The sequence below is a fragment of the Acomys russatus genome, chromosome 21, assembly GCF_903995435.1.
Source record: "Acomys russatus chromosome 21, mAcoRus1.1, whole genome shotgun sequence".
NCBI classification, from domain to species: Eukaryota; Metazoa; Chordata; class Mammalia; order Rodentia; family Muridae; genus Acomys; species Acomys russatus.
Window position 1 is genome coordinate 45,527,499 of NC_067157.1, and position 21,885 is coordinate 45,549,383.

A 21,885-nucleotide genomic window follows, 5' to 3' on the forward strand; every position below is an offset into this window, starting at 1 on the left:
GTGCAATGCTCCTCCGTGCCTCGGTTTCTCATTCCAGGCCACAACGTGGAAAAATGCCCCTCCTCCTGGTTATACAATCAGTGCCGGAAAAGGTTTCAAAAGAGTTGCTTTGCATCAATATGTCTTTATCTACCAAGGAGGATACATGTTTGCTTATACGTAACTAATCTCACTGTGTTTGGAAAGAAACGTTGATGAGCAAAATCTACTTTTCATTTGGTGCTAATGAGTGAGTCAGACAGCAAGGACTGGCAAGGACAACAGCCCTGGTGCCGTCAGTATGTCGGAGGGCTTTTCCTGCTACATGCACAGAGGCTGTGGCCAGAGAGCAGTTCCCTTCCAAGAGCTGTTAACTGGTGTGTGGACCGTGAGCTGGGAAGGACTGGAATGCAAGGCCTTTGTACGATTTGAGTGGAGCACAGCAGGGCTATAAGAAAACGGGACCATGGGGTGAAAGGTGAAAGGCCCCTTGTTGGCCAATCTCAAGATGTGACCCCCCCCCCTTCTTTTCCTCTGCTGTTATCTATCCATCCTCTGGCCCTATATGCTATGCATTTGTTAATTTCATTTTGTGAAGATTATGGTATACAAATACAAAGAGACAAAGTGTGTGTGTGTGTGTGTGTGTGTGTGTGTGTGTGTGTGTGTGTGTGTGTGTGTGTGTCCTGGTCTGAAGGGGGAAAAAAAGCATAATTTAAAAACTTAGATTCAAAACACTTTAACCTTTTGCCATTTGTAGGCATGATGTAGTTGGTTTCCGATACTTGCAAGTTATTTTTATGAGAGGTCTTTTTACAAGCTGATGTCCTTCAGAAGGTAGGAACTGCCTATAAACTAGCTCATGACTGTCCCATAGGAGTGGCTTGCTCTGTACTGTCACTCCTGATCTGTCCTTCAGGGTTATCTCTTGTCTAGTGGGTGAATGCAGCAAATTGCCTATTGGCCGCACATAAAGCAGCTAGGCGGCAATGGCTTGTTTTCTTGTTGTTGTTGTTTTTGGTTTGTTTTGTTTTTGTAACCCAAACAGTAGCTCTCAGAAATATTAAACACAGAAACATGCTTTAGGGAGGGGTGTAGAACCCAAGGGCAGAAGTAGTTAATTCTCTATCCAAGGCATATTGTGTTATAGAATACATATAAGCGAACACACTCCCGTTTACTTGTGTCCATCTAGGAGTTTAAAATCTACGGCATGGAAAGGTTGCCTACCTCCCTCAGCTGTGACAGTTCAGGGTTGGGAGAAATGATGAAAAGTGATTAAGTAGGAGACTCTGTGAAGCTCACTCTGAGCATAGTAAGTAGCTATTTGACCAGTAGGGACCATGGAAGATGGGGTTTGGGGTGGAGATTAGACAGGAAGAAATTCTGCTAAGAGCAAAGGAGGGTGCGTCTGGGGTCTGGTGTGGGACACTAATGAGGACAAAGAAGCCACTATGGTGGTCACAAAGGAAAGGTTAGGCTGTTTTCACAGCCTGGGGGTGGGGGTAGGGGGCTTCCTCTCACAAGGCCTCCTGGAACCGAGGATTAATGATCTTCACTGACCTGGCGGGTATGAGAACACAATCATCCCACTACAGTGTCTTCCAAACTTGCATTGCTGTCTGAAGCCACGAGTGAAGAAGCCCGTGTGTGCACAGACTCATTCAAAGGAGACGGGCATTAAAACAAATTACCCCATTATGCTGTTAGCTTCAAATCACCTAATAGGCGTGATAGAAATTGCTGTACTAAAAGATGATCTGCGAACACTATTTCTCATAACCACAGCCTTCGGAAGGCTGTCCGTGGAATGTGCATTGAAAAGGGTCGGGTCCCTTTAGATCAGTATATGTAAGGAAGGTATCCACAGATGAGTGAAATCCAGCCTTGGGTATCAATGTATAAATATAAACCTTTATTGGAACTTTATCTCAAGATAGACAGCATTGTATCTTCTTTTAATGTGCATATGTGTGTCTGTGTGTTTGTGAGATGTAGCATTTTTAAAGAGAAGTGGGTGGCCTTAGGGAAATTTAAAATCCCGAATAACTCAAAGTCTAATTTACTGAAATGGAGGAATTGGATTAGTCTGTATTTATTACTTAGTACTTATACATATAAGATCATGGAACTTAACTGTTTTCCCAAGGAAATGTCTGCACATCTTGATTTTAGGCATTTGCCTACAGACAGAATTCTTAAAACTCTTGTTGAAAGTCTAGTGCAAATGCATTCCTGTAAAGCTGTGCTGCCTGGAGTGTACAGTGTGCAGCTAGCACACTGAGGTTATCCAGGGCACCCTCAACTGGGTGCTAGTCAGCCCGGACACCCCTTAAAAAGCTCTGTTAAAGTTGTGTGATTCACTCTCACACAAGCTTCTAAGGCAGGAAGTGAACTTGAAAATAGCTGACCCGCCAAAGATCCAGCTCTTTTTAATGTGGGGCTTGTGGAGACCGGTGGCTCGAGCCAGAAGGTAAAAGCCAACGGGCTCTCAGACTGTGGCTTGTATTTGATGTGCACAAAAGAATGGAAGCCATAGGGTGTCGCTCAGCGAAGTGCGCTGCAGTTTTTTTTTTCAACTTACCCACAGTGGGTGTCTATTGTCCTGTTTCTCAATTGAATGATGTCATGTTTCATTTAAGGCTCTCTGTGATGCTGAAGTCTGTGGTCTATGCACGAGGGGGGCGGAGGAGGGGGGAGGCAAGCAGAAAGTTGCAAATCAGGTTTTTTTGTAAAGCCTTTGTGTGTTGGGTTTGAGAGATAAAAGCTGACTCATGCAATATTTCCGTGGAAGACGCTGCACAGACTAGTAAAAAAACACTTCTTGTCTTGCCTGACTGGGCGCCCAGTGCGGCCACTGCAGGAGCCAAAGACAGACGTGTTCAGCCTGGGTGGAGAGCAGGTAGGTGCTGGTGGAAGTGTTTGCAAGGAGCTAAGCTGCTGAAGCACTGGCAGCAGCCACAGAAACTCTCACGGCCAGCTTTCTTTACAACACAGCAAGGACAGAAGCTCTGCTGTATGCAGTACACAGGTCCCCGCGGCGAACGCCGTGCCCTGAAGTTATCCAACAGTGGACTTCATCCAGACCATCCCTTCCTATCTCCTTGTGTGTGAACTGAAGTCTGTATTATGCTGTTGGTTTTGGGTTTTGCTGTTGTTGTTGTTTTGGTTTAGTTTTGTTTTGTTTTGCTTGTTTGGGTTTCGTTTGGCTTTGATCGTCCCTTAAAGTCAGGTTGGAATAACTGGAGAGCTCATGTTCTTGGCTCCGGAGAGAAACTTCCAATCGTGTATTGAATGCTCCACACTTTAATATCCTTTCTTACTGAGGTTCTGGCAGGCTGAACTGGGGTCGGGGAGGGAGGACAGTGTGAATGCTTGCTGACTTCATGCTCAGCAGTTACAGCAATTCAGCTCGTGGCAACCAAAGTGGACTAGGGAGATGCGGTTGTGTTTGAGTGTGCTATTGGTAGAAAGTGCTTTTAGCAAAAGAAATGGTTGGAGTGGAGAGGCAGCTGGGCTTGTAACCAATGTTATTGTCTACTGGAATCTAACTTTATCCTGTCCTATTAATTATCTCAACTTTGTGATGTTGACATTTTTTTTTAAGTTGCATAGATTTAACTTCATCACAAACTGTATATGGAAATCAAATTATGTTCATTTAAAATGTTTAAATATTTGATACAGATAGGTGCTGTGGTTTTAGCTTCCTTAAGTAATTTGGGCAGATTTTTAAAGCTACAGTTAATGAAGATTAAGAGATAGTTTTAGATAGATAGTGCAACAAAAATGATCCATTGCTACTGGGGAAAGTTGTGCTAAAATCTTACAGCTAAAATCTTTTTGTGGCAGTGAATTGGTATCTAAAATATAAATTTGAGATGCCACTGTTCACGTTATTAAGCCATTCATCTTTCTTTAGCTGTGTATTTTGAGTATAGAGTTGCTTTTTAACCCCCTCTAAGGACCTAAGAGGGCCTGGCATTTAATTGTTTTACATTGTGCCTTCCAGGAGGATTTGTTTACTCTGACCTCTATTGTTAGGCATTTCAATTTCCCTTCCTTCTTTTTCATGAAGAAAGTGTTGAATGTGCTTTGGGGAGGGTTTTATTTACCCAGTACTATTGTCCCTCCCTTGGAATTCTCTCCTGTCCACCCCTTTTTTTAAAAAGAAAATGTCATTTTGCTTTGTGCCTCCTTCCCAACTGTGCTGAAATGTTTGAGGAAGTATGTTCCATATGGATGAGGCGCGCACGTGTGTGTGTGTGTGTGTGTGTGTGTGTGTGTGTGTGTGTGTGTGTTGTTCACTTACTACATGAATCCAGTAGTTTCATGCTAACAGGAAAGCCCTACTCAAAGTGAATCTGGAGCTGGTTATTTTTTGAGTTGAAATTAAAAATAGAGTTTGGTAGCATTTCTTTTGTTTGGTTTGGTTTGGTTTGGTTTTTTGTTTTGTTTTGTTTTGTTGTTTGTTTTTGTGGTGTTTTTGTTTTTGTTTTTGTTTTGTGGTGTTTTTGTTTTTTGGGGGGGTTTGGGAGGGGTTTTTTTGGCCTATGGCAGTCAGTGATAAACTTTACTGGCTAAAGCCTGGCATTAGTACCATATAGGACAGTGTTAGCATGGAGTTGGGACTTGTGCCTGACTGCAGTTAGGTAATGTGGGTGTCAGCTAGTGACCCTCTGGTTACTTTAGGGTTGGAGTCAAGTCCTGGAGGTTAAATGGGGCCTGGAAAGCCACCTATCTGGTCCGCTCTCTCACTTTCAGGGCATGAAACCAACGATGATGGCCAAGTAAAACGACACTGAACCAGTGTAAGTACACAGATGCTCTGGCCAGAGGAAATTACCATGTCATAATTTAGTTTCTACTCTATCCTTTGATCTCTGTTTGTACATAGAGTGGGGGATAGATTCATACATATGTAAACATGTACATACACACATACATACCACACACGTCACACACATCACACACATCACATACACCACACGCATGCACACATGCATGCACACACATATGTGTAATGTAGGTTACAGATGCCAAGTGCTCTAGACAAGTCACTTAATCTGTGTACTTTATTTTCTCATCTCTGAGCCTCTTTTTGCCCAAATAGTTTTATGATTCCCTGCTGAATACAATGAGTGACAGACTAGAAAACAGAAACTGTAGAGTCTGTTTCACGCTACAGCTATGAGCGCTGTGTACCTAACCTCTAGTTAGGTTGGCTTAGTTTTCATTTTCTTTTTATAAAATCTTTTAAACATGATATAACACATGAAATTCAAGGACTTTGTGTGTTGGGAAGGTGTTAAGGGCAATTTTGATGTAGACTTGTATTATGGAAGACAAATCTGCTTGAGTAATCTCTTTCCCCAAGCCAAATCACCCTGGAACCTCAGTAGTTAGAAACAGTGATAATCGGTTATAACCTCTCAGGTTTCCTGTGCACCGGGAACTCAGGAGACAGTCGGCCTTGGGTTCTGTCAGATTGTGACGTCATCTGACATGGGGTGCATGGGCTGAAGGCTTCTCACTTGTTCCAGCTGCTGGGACCGGAGCAGCAGGGGGCTTCTGAACACCCCTGGACTTCTCAGCATGTTTCATGGCTTGCTGCCCCCAGCATGGTGGTTCCAGGAAGTGAGACTTGTTCCTATGGTGGCTCGGAGGTTCCAGTTGCCTTCTTCCTCAGCCATGCTGGATACATTGGAGTCATTCTCCTGTCAGAGGCAAAGTCTCTGTTACATCTACATTCCACTGTGAAGGGGAAAGAATGTGAAAGAAAAATGTCTGACGCCTTAGTCAATAGACTTCCCAGTGGAAAGACATCACTTATGGTGATGAAGACTTGACCATATACATGTGGCCCTATCTAAAAGCAAAGGAGCCTGGGAAATGTCCTCAGCAAGGGAAAGAGTCAATTTGGGTGGAAAGCAATGGACAGTTCCCAGTGTTCCCCAATCATAGTACAAATGACAACAAGGCTTACAGGACTCCCTTTAGGTCCCATTTTAACTAGACTAGCTGTATCACCACTCAGCTAAGGCAACCGTTCGAAAGCATTAGCCGTATTGACCACCTGTTTAATTCCAACAAACGAGGCAGCCATTGTACCTCTTAGTTACCACAGACTAGCACCTTAGCCCATTCAAGCTACTATAACAAAATACCTTATGCTCAGAAAACTACGAACAACAGAAAGTTGTTGCTCATAGTCTCAGTGGCTAGGAAGCCCAGGTTCAAGGCTGTAGTGGACTGATCAGAAGACAATGGGATGTTCCTGGATGTCTCCTTCTGTGTTCTCTCTTTGGCCTCCTATTCAATTGAAATTCCACTCAAGGGAGAGGTGTCCTCACGACCTGATGGGGACACAAACATTTAAAGCTCTGAAATAAACAGTAGGAGTTTTGTGGTAGATTGTGTAGTGTCTGGGTCCACATTCGTCCTCTAAAGCATTTTTACAAAACAGCTCGATCCTATACTGGCTTTACCCAGGAGTCACTGGTTCCGAGATTGTTGTCATCATGTTAAACTTCTACTGACGGGCTAGTGTGTGCATCTAGCATGGAGACTTTTTTATTTGGTGCTTTTGCCTGTTTCTAATTTGGGCTTTTGCTGTTGTGGAGTTCTTAGATATTCTAGGTCTTAAGCCTTTGCCCAGGAGAAGGTTTGCTGATGTTTTAATCTTATTTCATGGGATGCTTTTTCACTGTGTGAATTATTCCTCAAATTGTATAGAGCTTTTTAGTTTGATTTAGTCTCATTGGTCTGGTGGTTGTTGTTGTCGTTGTTGCTTATTTTTTGGTGCCATATTCATGAAACCAGGAAACCACTGCTTAGCTTCATGTCAACAAGCATTTCCCCTGTTTTTCTTCTAAAAATTATAATGCTTAGTGTTTTACATGTAAGTTTTTTATTTTTGTTAGATTGATTTTTTTTTGGTGTATAGTATATAAGAAGAATCTGTTTTCATTTTTCTATATGTAAATAAAAATGCCACACACACATGTGTCTGTATGTTTGTATGTATGTGTGTGCACACATGTGCACTGGGACATGCATGTATGCCGTTGCATATTACTCAGCCATGAGAAAGGAAATCCTACCACTTGTGACAATAAGTAAGTCTGGAAGGATTGTGCCAAGTTAAATGAATCAGACACCAAAGGACAAGCATTACATGATATCATTGACATGAGAAATTTAAGATAATCAAACTCACAGAAGAAAAGAGTGGAAGGGTAGTGGCCAGGGGCTGAGGACAGAGAAGGTGTCATGGGACTACACAAAGGTTCAGCTTCTCGGTATGCATGATGGATGAGAACATCAGAGGCCTATAGTTAATAATTCTCTGGTGTGCTTCAAAATTTGCCAAGAGGGTTGATTTATTTTTAAGGATGGGGGTTATTTATTTGGGTCACAGTTTCAAGTTATAACTCATCATTATGGGGAAGTTAGGGTGGCAGGAACTTGATATTCTAATAAAAATAATAATAACATATTAAGAAGGCCTAAAGAAATTTTGGTTGTAGGTCTTCCAAGAAACTATGTGGAGTGTTTGATGTCACAAATAGCAGTGACCAGACACTGGTCCCTCCTTTATCCCTATTGTGGGAAGGGTCTACGCCTTGTCTTACGACAGGCTCCTTGGGATTTGCAGGCTGGGGAACCCCCAAGTCCCCACCTTATGTGTATAAACCAGGGGACATGAAGCCAGGGAGGTTGTGTACCAAAGTCAGCTCAAGAAAAGTTAGAGCCAGCAAGTAGGGCTTTTGATTCTGATGGTGGCATCCCAAAGAAAGAAACGAAAATAATGGATGTTTGAAGGACAAATAAAGAGAAGACAGGATGGGATTGCTTGCCCTACAAAAACTGTCAAAAGCTTCATTAATAATTTTATGTTGATTACCTCTGGAAATTGTATTTTAGAATAGTGAGATAGTTTTGTTTCATACTGTCATTTAAATCCAGCATGTATTCTTTTTTGTTGTTGTTGGGTTTTGTTGTTGTTGGTGGTGGTGGTGGTGGTGGTTTTTGGTTTTTTTCAAGACGGGGTTTTTCTGTGTAGCCTTGGCTGTCTTGGACTCAATTTGTAGTCCTGTCCAGCCTCGCACTCAAAGGGATCCCCCTGCCTCTGTCTCCCTGAATGCTGGGATTACAGGAGTGTGCCACCATGCCCAGCTTGATCCAGCATGAATTCTATACATTCCCCTCATGTCATCCAGACTGCCCCATCTCCAGTGCTCGGTGGCCCCACATAGCTAGTGGCTACCATGTTGAGCAGCACAATTTTATAAATATTAACCATTGGAGATTTACATTAGATGGAAGAGTCGGGATGGCAGAAATCTTCAGTTGTTTTGAGGGAGGTAAGAGCAAGACTAGACAGTTTTTATGAAGCATGTTGCCTTAAATGAGAAAACTATAATTACCTTCTAAGCTGTGGGTCAACATAAAAAGTGTTACTCATTGACAAGTACAACCTGAAATCACATGCTATTAGTTGGCTTGATTTTAAATGTCTTACTTCTGTCTTTGGTAGTTTGGGGAGGTTTTTAGCCAAGTAAGCTTGGCTGAATAATACAGATTCTGTTTAATGAGGTTATCTAACTGGCAATTACAGAGTAGGCTGGTCCCAGGGGCTTCTGTGGCCTGATCTGAGCGTCTTTAGACCAGCACCTACTCATGTTTCTGTTTAAGAGCTACCCAGAAGGGGTCGCCTGTCAACCTCCCTGTCACATTCCACTTTTTCCTATCTTTGAAAATACTTCAAAGGTGCTCGCATCCATAGCAGCACAATTTAGAATCTAAAACCAATTTATTCTCCCTCTATCTCTCAGGCTTAGAGTGAAAGTAAATAGAGAAAAGAAATGATAAGAAAGAATTGGGTCTCTCTGTTGCATTCGCTCATCTAGGTAGTATAGTGCCTAGTGTCCTGTAAGTATGTTAAAGATGTTTTCTGGACCAGAAAGAGAATGATGCTTGTCCAGTTAGGAAGTGGGTATTTGCCCTGGAAGCCACCCAGTCTCATCTATGGGAGTCAATTGTTGGACTTTCCAGATGTCCTGGCCTTTGGTATTGAACATATCTAACTTATGTTGACCCTAAATCATAGCTTTGTTGGACCTTTGGAACCTTAAGTGACTTTTATTTCCCAAGAGAGTAGACATTCCCTGGGATCAATATCAGGGTCACAATTATGGTGGATGTCACTAAAAGAAATCTACAATTTGTAAGTACTCAGAACTCTCTCTCTCTCTCTCTCTCTCTCTCTCTCTCTCTCTCTCTCTCTCTCTCTCTCTCTCTCTCTCTCTCTCTCTCTCTCTCTCTCTCTCTCTCTCCCTCTCTCTCTCTCTCTCTCTTTGTGTGTGTGTGTGTGTGTGTGTGTGTGTGTGTGTGTGTGTGTGTAGGTCAGGCTAGGTGGCCTGCAAGCTTGCAGAAATTCTTCTGTTACTTACTACCTTCCATCTTGCTAAAGGAGCTTCAGGGTTATAAACACATACTACCGTGTCAAGCTTTATGTGAGTTCAGGGATCTGAACTCAGATTCTCACACTGGCACAGCTAGTGTTTATCCCACTGAGCCATCTCCCCAGCCTACCCCATTCAAGATTTTCTTAACAGCAGTTCTGAACCGTGGCAAGTCTTACTCTGGGATGCGTGTGTCTGAATGCATGGCCACTTCTTGGATCTTCGCCATGCTCAAGTTGGATCAAGCTTTTTAGGTCAAGTGCATTTTAACTACAAACCAATCCATGTTTTATAGGCTATAAAGTTGTTATAGAGCAAGCAGAAAGCATATTTCAAAAACTTTAAAACGTCGCAGCAAACTCATCCCAATGACTGCAGTGGCGGTCATACCAGGTGTGTTCAGTCCCTACCTATTTCTCGCCACTCCTGTTGTCAACCAAAGTGAAGGGCTTCTGTTGTAGTCAAAATTGTAGCATTTGTCTTCTAAGTTGGCACTAATACTTTCTATGCACATAGTCCAGGGAAAGGGCAGCATTCTGAGGGACTTACGTTCTGAAAATACTGATAGCAGCTGTTTGGTTTTTATAGTTTTAGTTTATAGTTTATAGGTTTTATAAAGTCAAAACAAGCTCACATTCATATCAAAAATGACCATCGATCTACATTCTTATTATATCTGTCATATTATAATCTTTCCAGCATACTCTCTCTCTCTGCCTTTCTCCTTTCGCCCCACTTCCATTTCTAACATAAACCTCTAAACAGAGATTTTTGGTAGTGAGATGACCTGCCAGTTTCACTATCAATCAAATCAAATCTCTTATCATAAGGTACAATCTCATTTTAATTGGGGGAGGGGTGGAGAATGCTGGTCCTGCCTTGACAGGCGAAAAAAAAAAAATTAGGATTCATGCATGTTTCATAAGAATAATTTTGGAGTGTTTAAGCTCAGGTCCAACCATTTTGAACCCAGGGTGATTCTCCTCTACCATGCATGTTGTCACCTTGGCAGATGGCCTCACCTTGTGCTGTCCCATACATGCTAACAAGCCAGAGGTGCTTAATTTTTCTTATCATTTAGTTCCTGTTGTTTTATGGCTTGGCATGTGGAACGCTAAATTTATTCCAGTAGCTCTTGAATATTATAACTTAATAGATACTACAAAAGCCATGTTTGTCTGTTTGTCTTAGGCAGGTTACTTTTCTTATGACACTTATTCATGGGGAGAGAAAAAGAATGTGTGTTATAGGAAGAAAGATGCGGGGATGTGCCACTGGGCATTTGGAAAGCATCTTCTGGGCCAGCTGGAAATGTAAGACAGCTTGCAGGAGACAGTTCTCTCCTTTCTTGTGTTCCTGGGGATCAAAGTCAGGTGTCAAGCTTCGTGAGAAGTGCTGGGTTTTTTGACTTTTCAAGACAGGGTTTCTCTATGTAGCCTTGGCTTTCCTGGAACTCACTCTGTAGAGGCTGGCCTCAAACTCACAGAGATCCACCTGCCTCCGCCAGGTTTTAAGAATGGCTTTAGCAAAGGCCAAGGTGAGGGATCCGTTTTACGTGGGATGTGGGTGTTATTATTTCAGTTTGTCTTTTGTGCCTTGCTAGTACATAAAAAGAACCCATGATGCACGAATGAAGTGTGCATCAGTTGGTCTCCATGCCCCGGGCCCCTTACTTTAAAAAAAATGGTGGAATTACACTTGAACACTTAAAATCTAAAACAACCTTTCTCGAGATTCTGTAAAAATTAGTCTCCTTTCTCAGCACTTAAGAACCACTTGTGGTGTTGGTTAAAGTTGCCTGTTCTTAGTGCCCGGACCGCAGAACCTTTAAGTCTGTAAGTCTGGGCTCGTCTGCATCTGAGTAAGTTCAGGTGGTCGCAATTAGAAACTGTGCGGATGCCCTGCTTCCCACAGTTTAGGGTACCCTGGCTTACTCTGCAGAGCCTGAGGCTGCATTTCCAGCAGGCTCAGAGGACAAAGCAAAGGACACTCAGAAGCCCTCTTCAGCATCTCAGTCTGCCTTTCTGAGCTAACTTTCCGCCGCCTCCACTAATGATGCTCTGCACCTGGGGTGGGTTTTGACCTCCTTTCCTCCTTCTGTTGAAGAGGATGCTCACTGACCTTTCTTCTGTCTTTTCTATCCTGCAATGAAAGCAGATGGACACCACCGGTTGCAACTTGAAGTGCCATCAGCTGTAACTCAAGTTCCTGATCCAAGGACCACAGCTGAACCTTCCCAGTTCCCAGAACCCAATACCATGGAGCTTTCTGACAGCGACCGGCCCATCAGCTTCGGCTCCACCTCATCGTCAGCCTCCTCCAGGGACAGCCATGGTTCCTTTGGCAGCAGAATGACTTTGGTTTCAAATAGCCACCTGGGCTTATTTCACCAGGATAAAGAAGCTGGGGCCATAAAGCTGGAGCTGATTCCAGCACGGCCGTTTTCCAGCAGCGAGCTGCAGAGGGACAACCCTTCCGGGCCACAGAACATGGACAGGGTCAGCGAGAGGCAGCCCAGGACTCCGTGGAGAGTGGATACGAATGGGACACCCCAAACTACTGCAGACTCAGCCACCAGCCCCAAGCTTCTCTATGTGGATCGAGTTGTACAGGAAATCCTGGAGACAGAGAGGACCTACGTGCAAGATCTAAAAAGCATTGTGGAGGTAAGGCAGACTCTAAAGACTTCAATTGGTCGAGCAGGAGAAATAGGCTTGCAAAAATATAGAGGAGAGCAAAGGGCTTTGTTTGGGGTTGGGGGTGACATTGTCTGTGATGCAGGAAGAGAATACTAAAACAACTTAAGAGAAACCTAACACTGTCAATGGAGCAGTTGATATTTGCAGAGCAAGTCAACTATGTGTCCTTAGCAATGACGAGGACACTATTCACATATTCAGCCAGCATACCGTTCTACAAAATCCCACACCAAAGATATCAGGGGACCTCTCAGCTAATAGAACAGATGATAAACTGGGCAGGAGGAGGGGGGAGGGAACCTCAAGCTTCTTGTGGAATAGGCAGTAGATGTATCCGAATGCAATTGTCACCTGTACCACAAGTCTCTGTGTATGTCTAGAAGTTTCTGAGACTTCTGACAACCTGAATTCTGCTCCCTGAGAGGCTGTGATGTTTTTCCTGGAGCGTGGGGGCCTTCGAGATGGAACAGGGAAAGACCCCCAGCTAACTAAATGCATTACCCTATAAGCACTGTTCCATACTGGGCCCTCTGTTGTTTGGTACTTCCCGGGGCTTTGTCCTGTTTCTCTTTTCTGTTCACTTTTATAATGAATACTTTTTTTCATAAATATTACCAAATGAATTATTTGTATAAATTATTCACAGGGAACCTGGCTCAATTTATGTCAGATCACATTCCCATGGAAATTCAGTTATTAATTTGCATGTGAGTTATAGATCAGATTAAGTAGAGTTCAGATATTAACTCATCTTTAAGAGTATCGGTGTTTCTAGGCTAATCTATGTATTACAAAGTCACTCATCTTTCTGCCTCGTGATATAACAAATACCTTCAATATTTTCGTAACTGAAGCTGTGTTAGGCTTTTTTTTTTTTTTTTTCTGGCCTTGAACTCTGGGCTGAAACAATCCCCCTGCCTCAGTTTCCCATACTCTGGGATTTACATATGTGTGCCATGTGCTAGCTTCTGTTTTAGACTTTGAGTCAAAAATGTGTTTGAGGATATTGTGGAAAGTTTGCTTATGAGCAGCACGTTCTCTGCCGCACATGCGCACACACGTGCTTACAGCCTTAGACGCAGACACCCAGAAGCATGACTATGTGTTGAGTTCCACAGAACCAGACACTGGAACCTAAAAACAGTTATGACATCACTCCTGGTAAAAATAGAAAGCTAACTGATGATCAACCAAAACAATATGTGGTAGCAAACATGGACCAAATCGGTTCACTTTCTAACTTCCAGCCATGATGTCCTTTGGGCTTGAGAAGAAATGCCTGCAAAACTGCCAACAACTTTACCACCTCTCCAGAAACTTAACATTATTAAAGTTGTTACTGGTTTTGATCCTTCTTCGTCTTTTTTTTTTTTTTTTTTTTTTTTTTTTTTTTTTTTTAGTACCCTTTTCACCTAGTCAAAACTCATCTTACTAAGAGAGAACCCTTGAATTACTCAACTGTTCACCCATGAAGACTCTGGGTTTTGTTTTCTTTTGTCCAGGCTGCTTGATAAAATTTGGGTGAAAAGGAATAAGATATGAACCAGAGAAACCAGATAGGGAGAGGTGTGCTTTTCTATCCAAGTTTCGCCCCAGCAGTGCTGTTTGAAGCTGTCCTAGCATTCTTGTCTTGCCTCTGTGCAGACATGTTAACCCTCTGTGCAAGGGCAGGACAGGAAAGAGCCTCTGCCTTCTGAGCCCGATGTATGCTTTTGTGCGGTCTGCTGTATTGTCAATCAGTAGCATTCCCAGTTGAACACATTTTTTTTTTTTTTTGGGGAAGGGGTACATTTTGGCTATATACTATATAAACAAAACCTCTATGGCTCAGTTTTGTCGTTAGGACTTGTGAACAATGGATTTTGTGAAAGTTATTGATACAGACACAGATTTAAGAGGCGTTCATAGGATGCAATTTGACTTATTCCAGCAAACTGACTTCTAAGAAGAGAGCCTGCCAAGCTGCGTAGTTGGGTTCCTTGAACATGCTGGTTATATGGACAAAGAAAACACCTTCTTTCCCACGTGCGGAGACATTGTATTAAACTAATCTAAACCACGTAGATGAACATTTTCTTTCTCTTACTAGATAGGAACCATTAGGGATGCCACCCATGTGTCATTACTGAACCCTAAAGCTGGCGGACCATTTGACTACATGTGCTGCCTCTCTCAACCCTACTGTTATTTATTCCCTGCTTTTTTATTCTCTCCCTCATCTCTGGACCCCTGTGCCGTCTGCCGTGGTGACTCTGTCTCATGTTCTGCCTCTTTCCTTTCAGCATCTCAGTCACTTTTATGTTTAACATTAGGAAAGGGAAGATATGTCATCCATCCTCTAAGAGGCGATGGGGTGGTCCTTCCCATCTTTATAGATGGTTCCTGTATTTCATCACTCACCTAGGAAATGAGGTAATAAACATGAAAACAAGTTGAAAGTAGACTGGTCAGCCGTACACTTTGCGGTGAGATGGGAACCCATTGGCAGAGGGTGTCTTTCATGTTTAATGGATCTTTGGCTGACTGGGCAAGGTAGGATTCTTTTAATCTTTCTAAACAATCTATAGAAGAGTCTCTGAGGGCTCCCGAGATTGGACCTCAGATAGAGCTCACAGCCTCTTTTGCCCTTTTAGTGAATTTTGAAATGGTTCAGAATGTTATATGGCGCTGTGTAATTGGAAGTCGTATCCCCACTCCAAATGGCATCTTTGAACTCTGAGATGAGAAATTAGGTCATCTTTAAGGATGTAAAAACACATGAATATTTAGTGTAGGGTGCAGAGTGGATGAAATACATATAACATGAATCTTTTGTCCCATCTCATATGGTGGAGATTTAAAATGTTTTTAAGTATCTTTATCTATGAATCTAATAAGTATTATAGCCTTAATGCATAAAATTGTAACAGTCAAAGCCTTGAAATATTGTTTATAAGGGCCAGTGAGATGGGTCCAAAAACCTGAGTTCAATCCCCAGGACCTACATTGTGGTCTACATGTACTGGGCTTACATATAAACCATGCTAGTGAGCATGTAAACTCATGGGTTTCATCAAGACATTTTCATACTTGCATACTCATCTTCTTTGTTCATATTTGTTCCCCATTACTTTCCCTTGTCTGCCTTTCTCCTCCCAGATAGTCCTCATCTGTGTGTGTGCGTGTGTATAAGAGGGAGAGGGGAAAAGAGATTGATTGCCTTTCTGGGTCTGGCCATTTCACTTAGCATGAGGATTTCCAGTTCAGTCCATCTTCTGGCAGGTGATGTCATTTAATTCTTCTTGTGTATATATGACACATTTTTTATTTTTATCCACTCATTTGTTGATAGGAATATGGATTGGTTTCATATCTTGGCTACTGTGAATAATGCCACAATAAACATGACTGTTGGAGGTATCTGTAAACAGCCGAGTCTTAAGAATATCTTACTTGGAAACACTCAGCATGGCTCAATAGCTGTTAACTCAGTGCATAGAATGTGTGTGTAGCACGCAGCACGCCCTGGTTTCAAGCCACATCGCCACATAAAGCCAGACGTGGTTACACATGCCGGTCATCCTAGCACGTGAGAGGTGGTGGCAAGAGGATCCAAAGTTCAAGGTCCTTCTTGGCGACCCTGGGATTCTGAGACCCTGCTGAAAGGAAAAGGAAAGGAAAGGAGAGGGCGAGAGAGAAGAGAAGAGGAGGGGAGGGGAGAGGAGGGGAGGAAGGGAAGAGAAGAGAGGAGACGAGGGGAGGGGAGGGGGGAGAGGGGAGGAAGAGAAGGGAAGGGGATGGGAGGGGAGGAGAGGAGAGAGGAGAAAAAAGAGAAGAGAGGAGAAAAGAGAAGAGAGTAAAAAGTTTTGGCTGAACAAGGGTTTGGGTGTCAACCTCTCCTCTTAGTACATCTCTTTATAGAGTGGAAAGTGTCAGGGCAGGTAAAGAGTGAAGCGTGATTGCCACCCCTCCCAGGCAGGAGGTTGGTGGAAAGCTGTTCTTCCTGGTGCTGTGGCTTAGGGAGGAGGAGCGTTGGTGCTATCCTGTTTGTCAGAAGGACAGTGAGTGGCACTTCTCTCTAGTTTGGACAGAATGAAGGGAGAAGACCAAGCCCAGGCCTGGGGAGCTTGTGCAGCAGGCTCTGCCCCCATGCTCTGCCCACCTGGGCCTGGGACAAATGGATTATCTGAAATGGCCTTTGTTCTGGGACACCCTGCCTGTGGAGACAACAGTGTGTTGTGGAATCTGGAGACAGTTTCTAACAAAGCCTGGCTCCCCAGTGATCTTGGGGGAAGGCAGAAGTGTTGGGTGATGGAGGGGCAGTGTGGGAGTTCTTCAGACCAGCCATATTCCCTGCACAGCTCCCAAGGGAGACAAGGCCATGTACTGAGGTAGAGGGCTGTCCAGGAAGGTTGTCACAGACTTCATTGTCATTCTTTGCTTAGGTCCTCAGGAGTGTACGGCGCTCCTTCTAATTTATACAGCATTTATTGTGCTTATACTATTTAATGAGGTCCATTCATGTGGAAGCTTTCTGAATACTGAGGCGTGGATATGTGTTCCCTCTTAGACGGTAGGACCTGACAGGGCTATTGTTTTAGTGAAAGCCTAGTCTGTGGGTTGATTTAATAGTGAATTTGCACTGTGGTGTTTGGCATAATTTCATCAACATTGCTTAGTGTGGTATCTGGGCACTTTCATGTTGAACGCGTCTTTCCATTTTGTCTTCTAAGAACTCTCACCATCATGAGTACACGGGCTCTGTCTGGAAACCATTTGAGATCAATGATCCCTTAGAGGTAAATCTGATCATCTCCTGCTTATATAGACAATATTTCCTCAGTGGTGTTTTTCGTAGAACGTGCTACACAAAAAGTCCACTTTGTCCTTTTTCATTATGGTTACCATCATCTGGACTACTGTCTGACCACCTGTCCCCACCCTGCCTCACCTTCACATCTTAACACCTCTAGCGACACAGAGTAACTATAAGTGACCCTCTCTTCCATTCACATCCAGTTAGTATGGGAAGGGGGACCTTGTCATGTGCTCACATCGGATGCTGAGGGAGGCTGTGTGCCCAAAGAAGTTAGAAAACGTTATTTATCAACAACTGGTATTCTCCACCATGCATTTTTATATGTGACAAATACAGTTACATATAACTGGAGAACCGACACCATCATATCCCCCACCCTATCACCACAAATATTAAAGAAGAAAATAGAGGAGCTATCAATGCACTTATACACTGAGGTTGTTATTGTCTCAACTGAGTAAAACCAAACAGCTATAAATCTGTGGTGTGCCTGCTGCTTCTAAGTCACCTAAACTGTGTCCTTGTAACAACAAAATCACTAAAAATGACCTCAGAGGCAATTGAAATGTGTTTGCCATACATTGGGCATAGTGTGTATGTGTGTGTGTGTGTGTGTGTGTGTGTGTGTCCCTGTCCTCATAAAATGCTATAAATGAAGTCTTCCTTTAGGTTTCAGATAGGATTCAGACAAATATATCTTTTTACTTCTCTGTACTTTGCCCCATCATTCCTAGCTACATGCCTCCCCATCCTTTGCTTTCCTACCTATCCCGATACATTCAACTTACAGTAAGGCTCTCTGGAAGTCAATGTCACCATTGATGCTTTAAGTTAAAAAGGGCTGCTGGCACGGCCTATTTTAAGGCACAGGCTGTGTTTATCGTGTTAGTGTTCTGGAAACCTTATAACTAGAAGGGAATTAAGGAACAGAAGGGACCAGCCTATCAGCCACCATGCAGTTATCAAACTTGCATGTGGGAGTTCATGGCTCTTTGCACTTTGCTTAAATCCTTAAGACATCTGCGTCTTAGTCTTGGGTGGTGGTGCACACCACCAGCACTTGAGAGGCAGAGGCAGGTAAACTTCCGTGAGTTTGAGGCCAGCCAGGTCTACAGAGTGAACGCCGAGACAGCCAGGGCTACCCCAAGAAACTGTCTTGGACACAAACAAACAAACAAACAAACAACAAAAACCTCAAAAAAAAAAAAAAGACAGAAAGAAAGGAAAGGGGTTTTTAGTTTCTTTTTCTAATTCTATAGGCATTTTGATGAGTACTTGAAGAAAAAGTAAACAATGAGAAAACAATAGTGCTAAAATTGGCCTAGTACAAGAAGAAACCATGTACTACCCAAATCCACATTATCATGGATCCATTCCCAGTCGACACATATCTTTTCAGTAGGGGGCTTTTCAGCCAGTAGCCTATGTATGTTGTCAACCTTGGACATGGTATGATTTTCAAACCTCTGAAGAATTTGCTAACAGTCACATCGAAATTGCCAACGTGCGTAATAGCTACGGCTGTAATAGCATCCTAAAATATCACTAAGAACGACTAGATGTCCGTCGGTGGACAGCTCGCCCTTGAGTTTCTGACAGTCCTGCCTTGTTTCTTGAATCCTGGGGCTGAGTTTGAGATCAGTTGAAGGCTGTCAGGGATGGTGGCAATCCAGAGGTAGATTCACTCAGCTCATAGGGTCGACTTCTTTTCTTGTTGTCCTCTGGTTATAGGAATGCATCCTTGAGATTGTAGTCAGGGATTGTTTTCATTCCTGTGACAGATATCTAAAGCACAACAGAGGGAAATGCAGATCCTAGAGGGAGACAGTTGCTAGGGGTTGCCTAGCAGTACAGATGTAAAAGGATGCACCTGTTCTTTGAAATCATCCTCCATGCAGAACCTCTGTGGGAAAAGGAATCATGGGAGAATGGGGCACTTAGCTCAGTACTCAAAAACTCCATCAGTAGACCATTTGCAAAAAGGAATCTAACAAAGCTGGAGACCTCATTTATACACGATAAATAGCTAACAAATAGACGACGTTGCCTCATCTCTAACCTTGAAAGAAGCTAAGTTGATTGTGGAAGCCGCTACATTCCCAGGCTCCCCACCCTGTGTGTGAAAAGAAGACAATAAAAGGGAAAGAATGAAAAATCAGAAAGACAAGAGAAAGAACAAAAGAAAATTATAAGGTAGGCTCCGAGGACAGAGACCTTAGAGAAATGTGTGGAGTTGCCGGTCCTGAGACTAAGATGGTGGTGGGTGGTCAAGGTGTGTGTTCATGTTCCTGTGTTTCTGCCTGCCTTCTAGAACTGGACAGCAGCTGCATGAGCAAAGGAAAACTTGACAATTAAAATTAAAGTCAAAATGTTCTTTAGCGTATTATGTATATGAAAACAAATTCCTATTTGCTGAACACAAAGGTTCTATTAGAGCTGAATTCCTTATTCTTCAGGATATGCTAACTTATCCTAAACAGGTCTGACCACGCCTCCCCAGACTTGAAGCCTTAAGAGTTCCCCACCTACTGTGTCCTCCATTACTGTGAAGTAAGGCACAAGACTGAAAACAGCTTCCAAGACTATCCATATCAGCTTTTTAATTTTTGCCATGTAAAAAAATCAGTGTACAAGTATTTGAAGGGCTGGGGATGTAGCCCATTGGGTAGAGTGCTCACCCAGCATGCACAGAACCCCAAGGTCCATCTTCAACCCCATATTAACTGGGTACAATGTCCCAGACCTACATCCTAGCACTTAGATGGTGGCAGCAAGACCAAAAGGTCAAGGTGGCAGGTGGCAAGTTTGAAGCCAATTTGGGCAACACGAGCCTGTCTTAAGAGGAATGAAAAAAAAAAAAAAAAAAAGAGTATTTCACTCTATCTCTGCAGTGTGAGAGTTGACTCATTTCTGAAAAGTAATAAGCTTGCTTAGAAAATACAAATGATTTCAAGAAAGTTTTTTTGTTTTGTTTTGACTTAGGATTTGCCCAATTTGGTTGAATATTCTTGGGTCAAGTACAGCATTTGCTGCCTAGGAAGTTGTTGGCACTCCATGGAGACTCGCTTTACTGGCAAATTCAGGGTTAGATAAATTAAAGACAGCCATGGGGGGAAGTAGACACTGACAGATGCTGTGCTGGTCTCAGACGTAACCGAGCCTGTGTATTCCGTTTGCCCAACTAAGCATTTTTAAACACATGCAACCAAAAAGTTCCTTTCTACTCCTATGGCTTTGCCTTTATTTTGACGTTTTGTTTAATTGACATGTGAAGTTATTTTAAAAACTTAGGTTAATGCAGGCCACTGAGTAGCTGCTTTTACTGGTCCACGAAATGACCGCTCATATATTTCAAAGTCTGCCCATGGGCAAAGTCCTATTGCAGATCTGCTAAGACAAGTCCTGTCCGCTGGCTCAGCACCATGCTGCTCTTCTGGCTATGTGCCATCTTGAATATTCAATTATAATGTGAGTGGGGAGAAAACTATAAATTTCAGGAAATTATGTTCTGAACAAACGGACCTGCATTTGGGAGAAATTTCCTGTGGCCAGATGTATCTGCCAAATTAAACATGTTACCTGTACCTGATGACGTGAGTCATGGGAGAGAATTTACCCAGACCATAAGAAAGGCCTAAAGATGATGCGAATGACCAAGCACCCCTATTCCATAACACAGAACAAGAGCAACTTGCTTATTGCACCTTGTTACCTGTGTACTTACATGGTAACTGTTCTCCTTGTGTTTTCAATTTCTTCTCCACAAAGATAATTTTGCCACTTAAAACCAATGATGTCATTCTACTCAGCGTTTTGAATAGAACTGCTAAAATCGTTTTCAAATGCTAAAGTACAAATAAAACCAACTGTGACCCAAATACCAAGGACAAGTTAAAGGGAGAAGTTGCTAGTTTTGGCTCACAGTCTTCAGAGGAATCAGTCCCCCGTGGTGAGGAGCGAGGCACAGCAGATCAGAGCCACTTACAGACCAGTGAAAGAAAACAGCTAAAGCGGTTTACTTAAGGTGAATCCTCACAGAGACTCGTGAATGAAGCTTCCTAGAAGCAAGCTACTTTTCTTGCTCAAAGTCCTCTTTGCCTCGGGCATTAACAAAGAATACAAAGATAAAGAGTTTGTTGTCTTGTTTGTCTTTAGGGAGCAAATCCAGGGTGTAAAACCGAGGAATCTGCAACAATTAGCCTCACTTCCACCTTGGAATAAGGTGAAAGTGATCCACAGCTTACCCTTCTGCCAGTAATTCTAGTAATTCTGGTATAGGTCACTTTTGAGGTAAAAAGTTACCTTTTCCTCTCCTGCAAGGTCAGGAATTTTCAGATTTGTTCATGTGTGGTCACTAGGGAACCGGTTAGCCCCTCCAGAGACCTACTTGACAAACCTCTACTCCGAGACGAGAGCTGCCCTGCCAAGCCCCAGGTCCTGTCCAAAACAAAATCAGGACAAGAAGCTACCGATAGAATATGTAAAGTTACCCATAGTCAACCCATCCAGAATGTTCAAAGCTGACTTTGTGTTGGTCCACTTAGGGAAAATTCCTACTTCAAAAATAGGAATTAGTCAAACATCATAAGGACCCCTCATGAGAAACGGGCAATTAACGGTCATCAGCCAGATTCATACCTGGGATAGTGAGCCCTCGTAAACAGTTCAAAGGGGCCATTATTTGAGCAATTAAAAGCTATCGCTGGGGAGATCTGGTTTGGAGGAACAGCAGGAACCTAGGCAGGGGTTTTCTAGAGCAGAGGCTGCTGGGAGAACCATGGGAGCATCCCAGCTCCTGGCCAGACCCTTCTGCAGCCAAATGCTGATGGATTTGCATCTGTGGGGCTGAGGGAAGTTTGTGTTGATGAGCCTCGTATTCCAACAGCCATTCAACAAAGAAGAGGCCCCTGGTCCTCAGGAGGTTGTGGCTGATGTTGTTATA

The 21,885-nt window shown here is 43.1% G+C and overlaps 1 protein-coding gene across 6 annotated transcripts in view; it reads left to right on the forward strand.

Annotated features, from left to right (window-relative positions):
* The window catches only part of Plekhg1 (pleckstrin homology and RhoGEF domain containing G1), a 151,810-nt gene that overhangs the window by 57,993 nt on the left and 71,932 nt on the right, over window positions 1–21,885 (forward strand). For 2 of the 6 annotated variants that reach the window (XM_051164614.1, XM_051164613.1), the window contains exon 2: window positions 11,604–12,112. In XM_051164614.1, the coding sequence (XP_051020571.1) occupies window positions 11,705–12,112 (408 nt within the window). In that variant the 5' untranslated portion in view covers window positions 11,604–11,704. Of the gene's footprint in view, window positions 1–2,736; window positions 2,882–11,600; window positions 12,113–21,885 lie in introns of those variants that run through there. The other 4 variants (XM_051164616.1, XM_051164612.1, XM_051164615.1 and 1 more) reach the window with 3 other exon arrangements.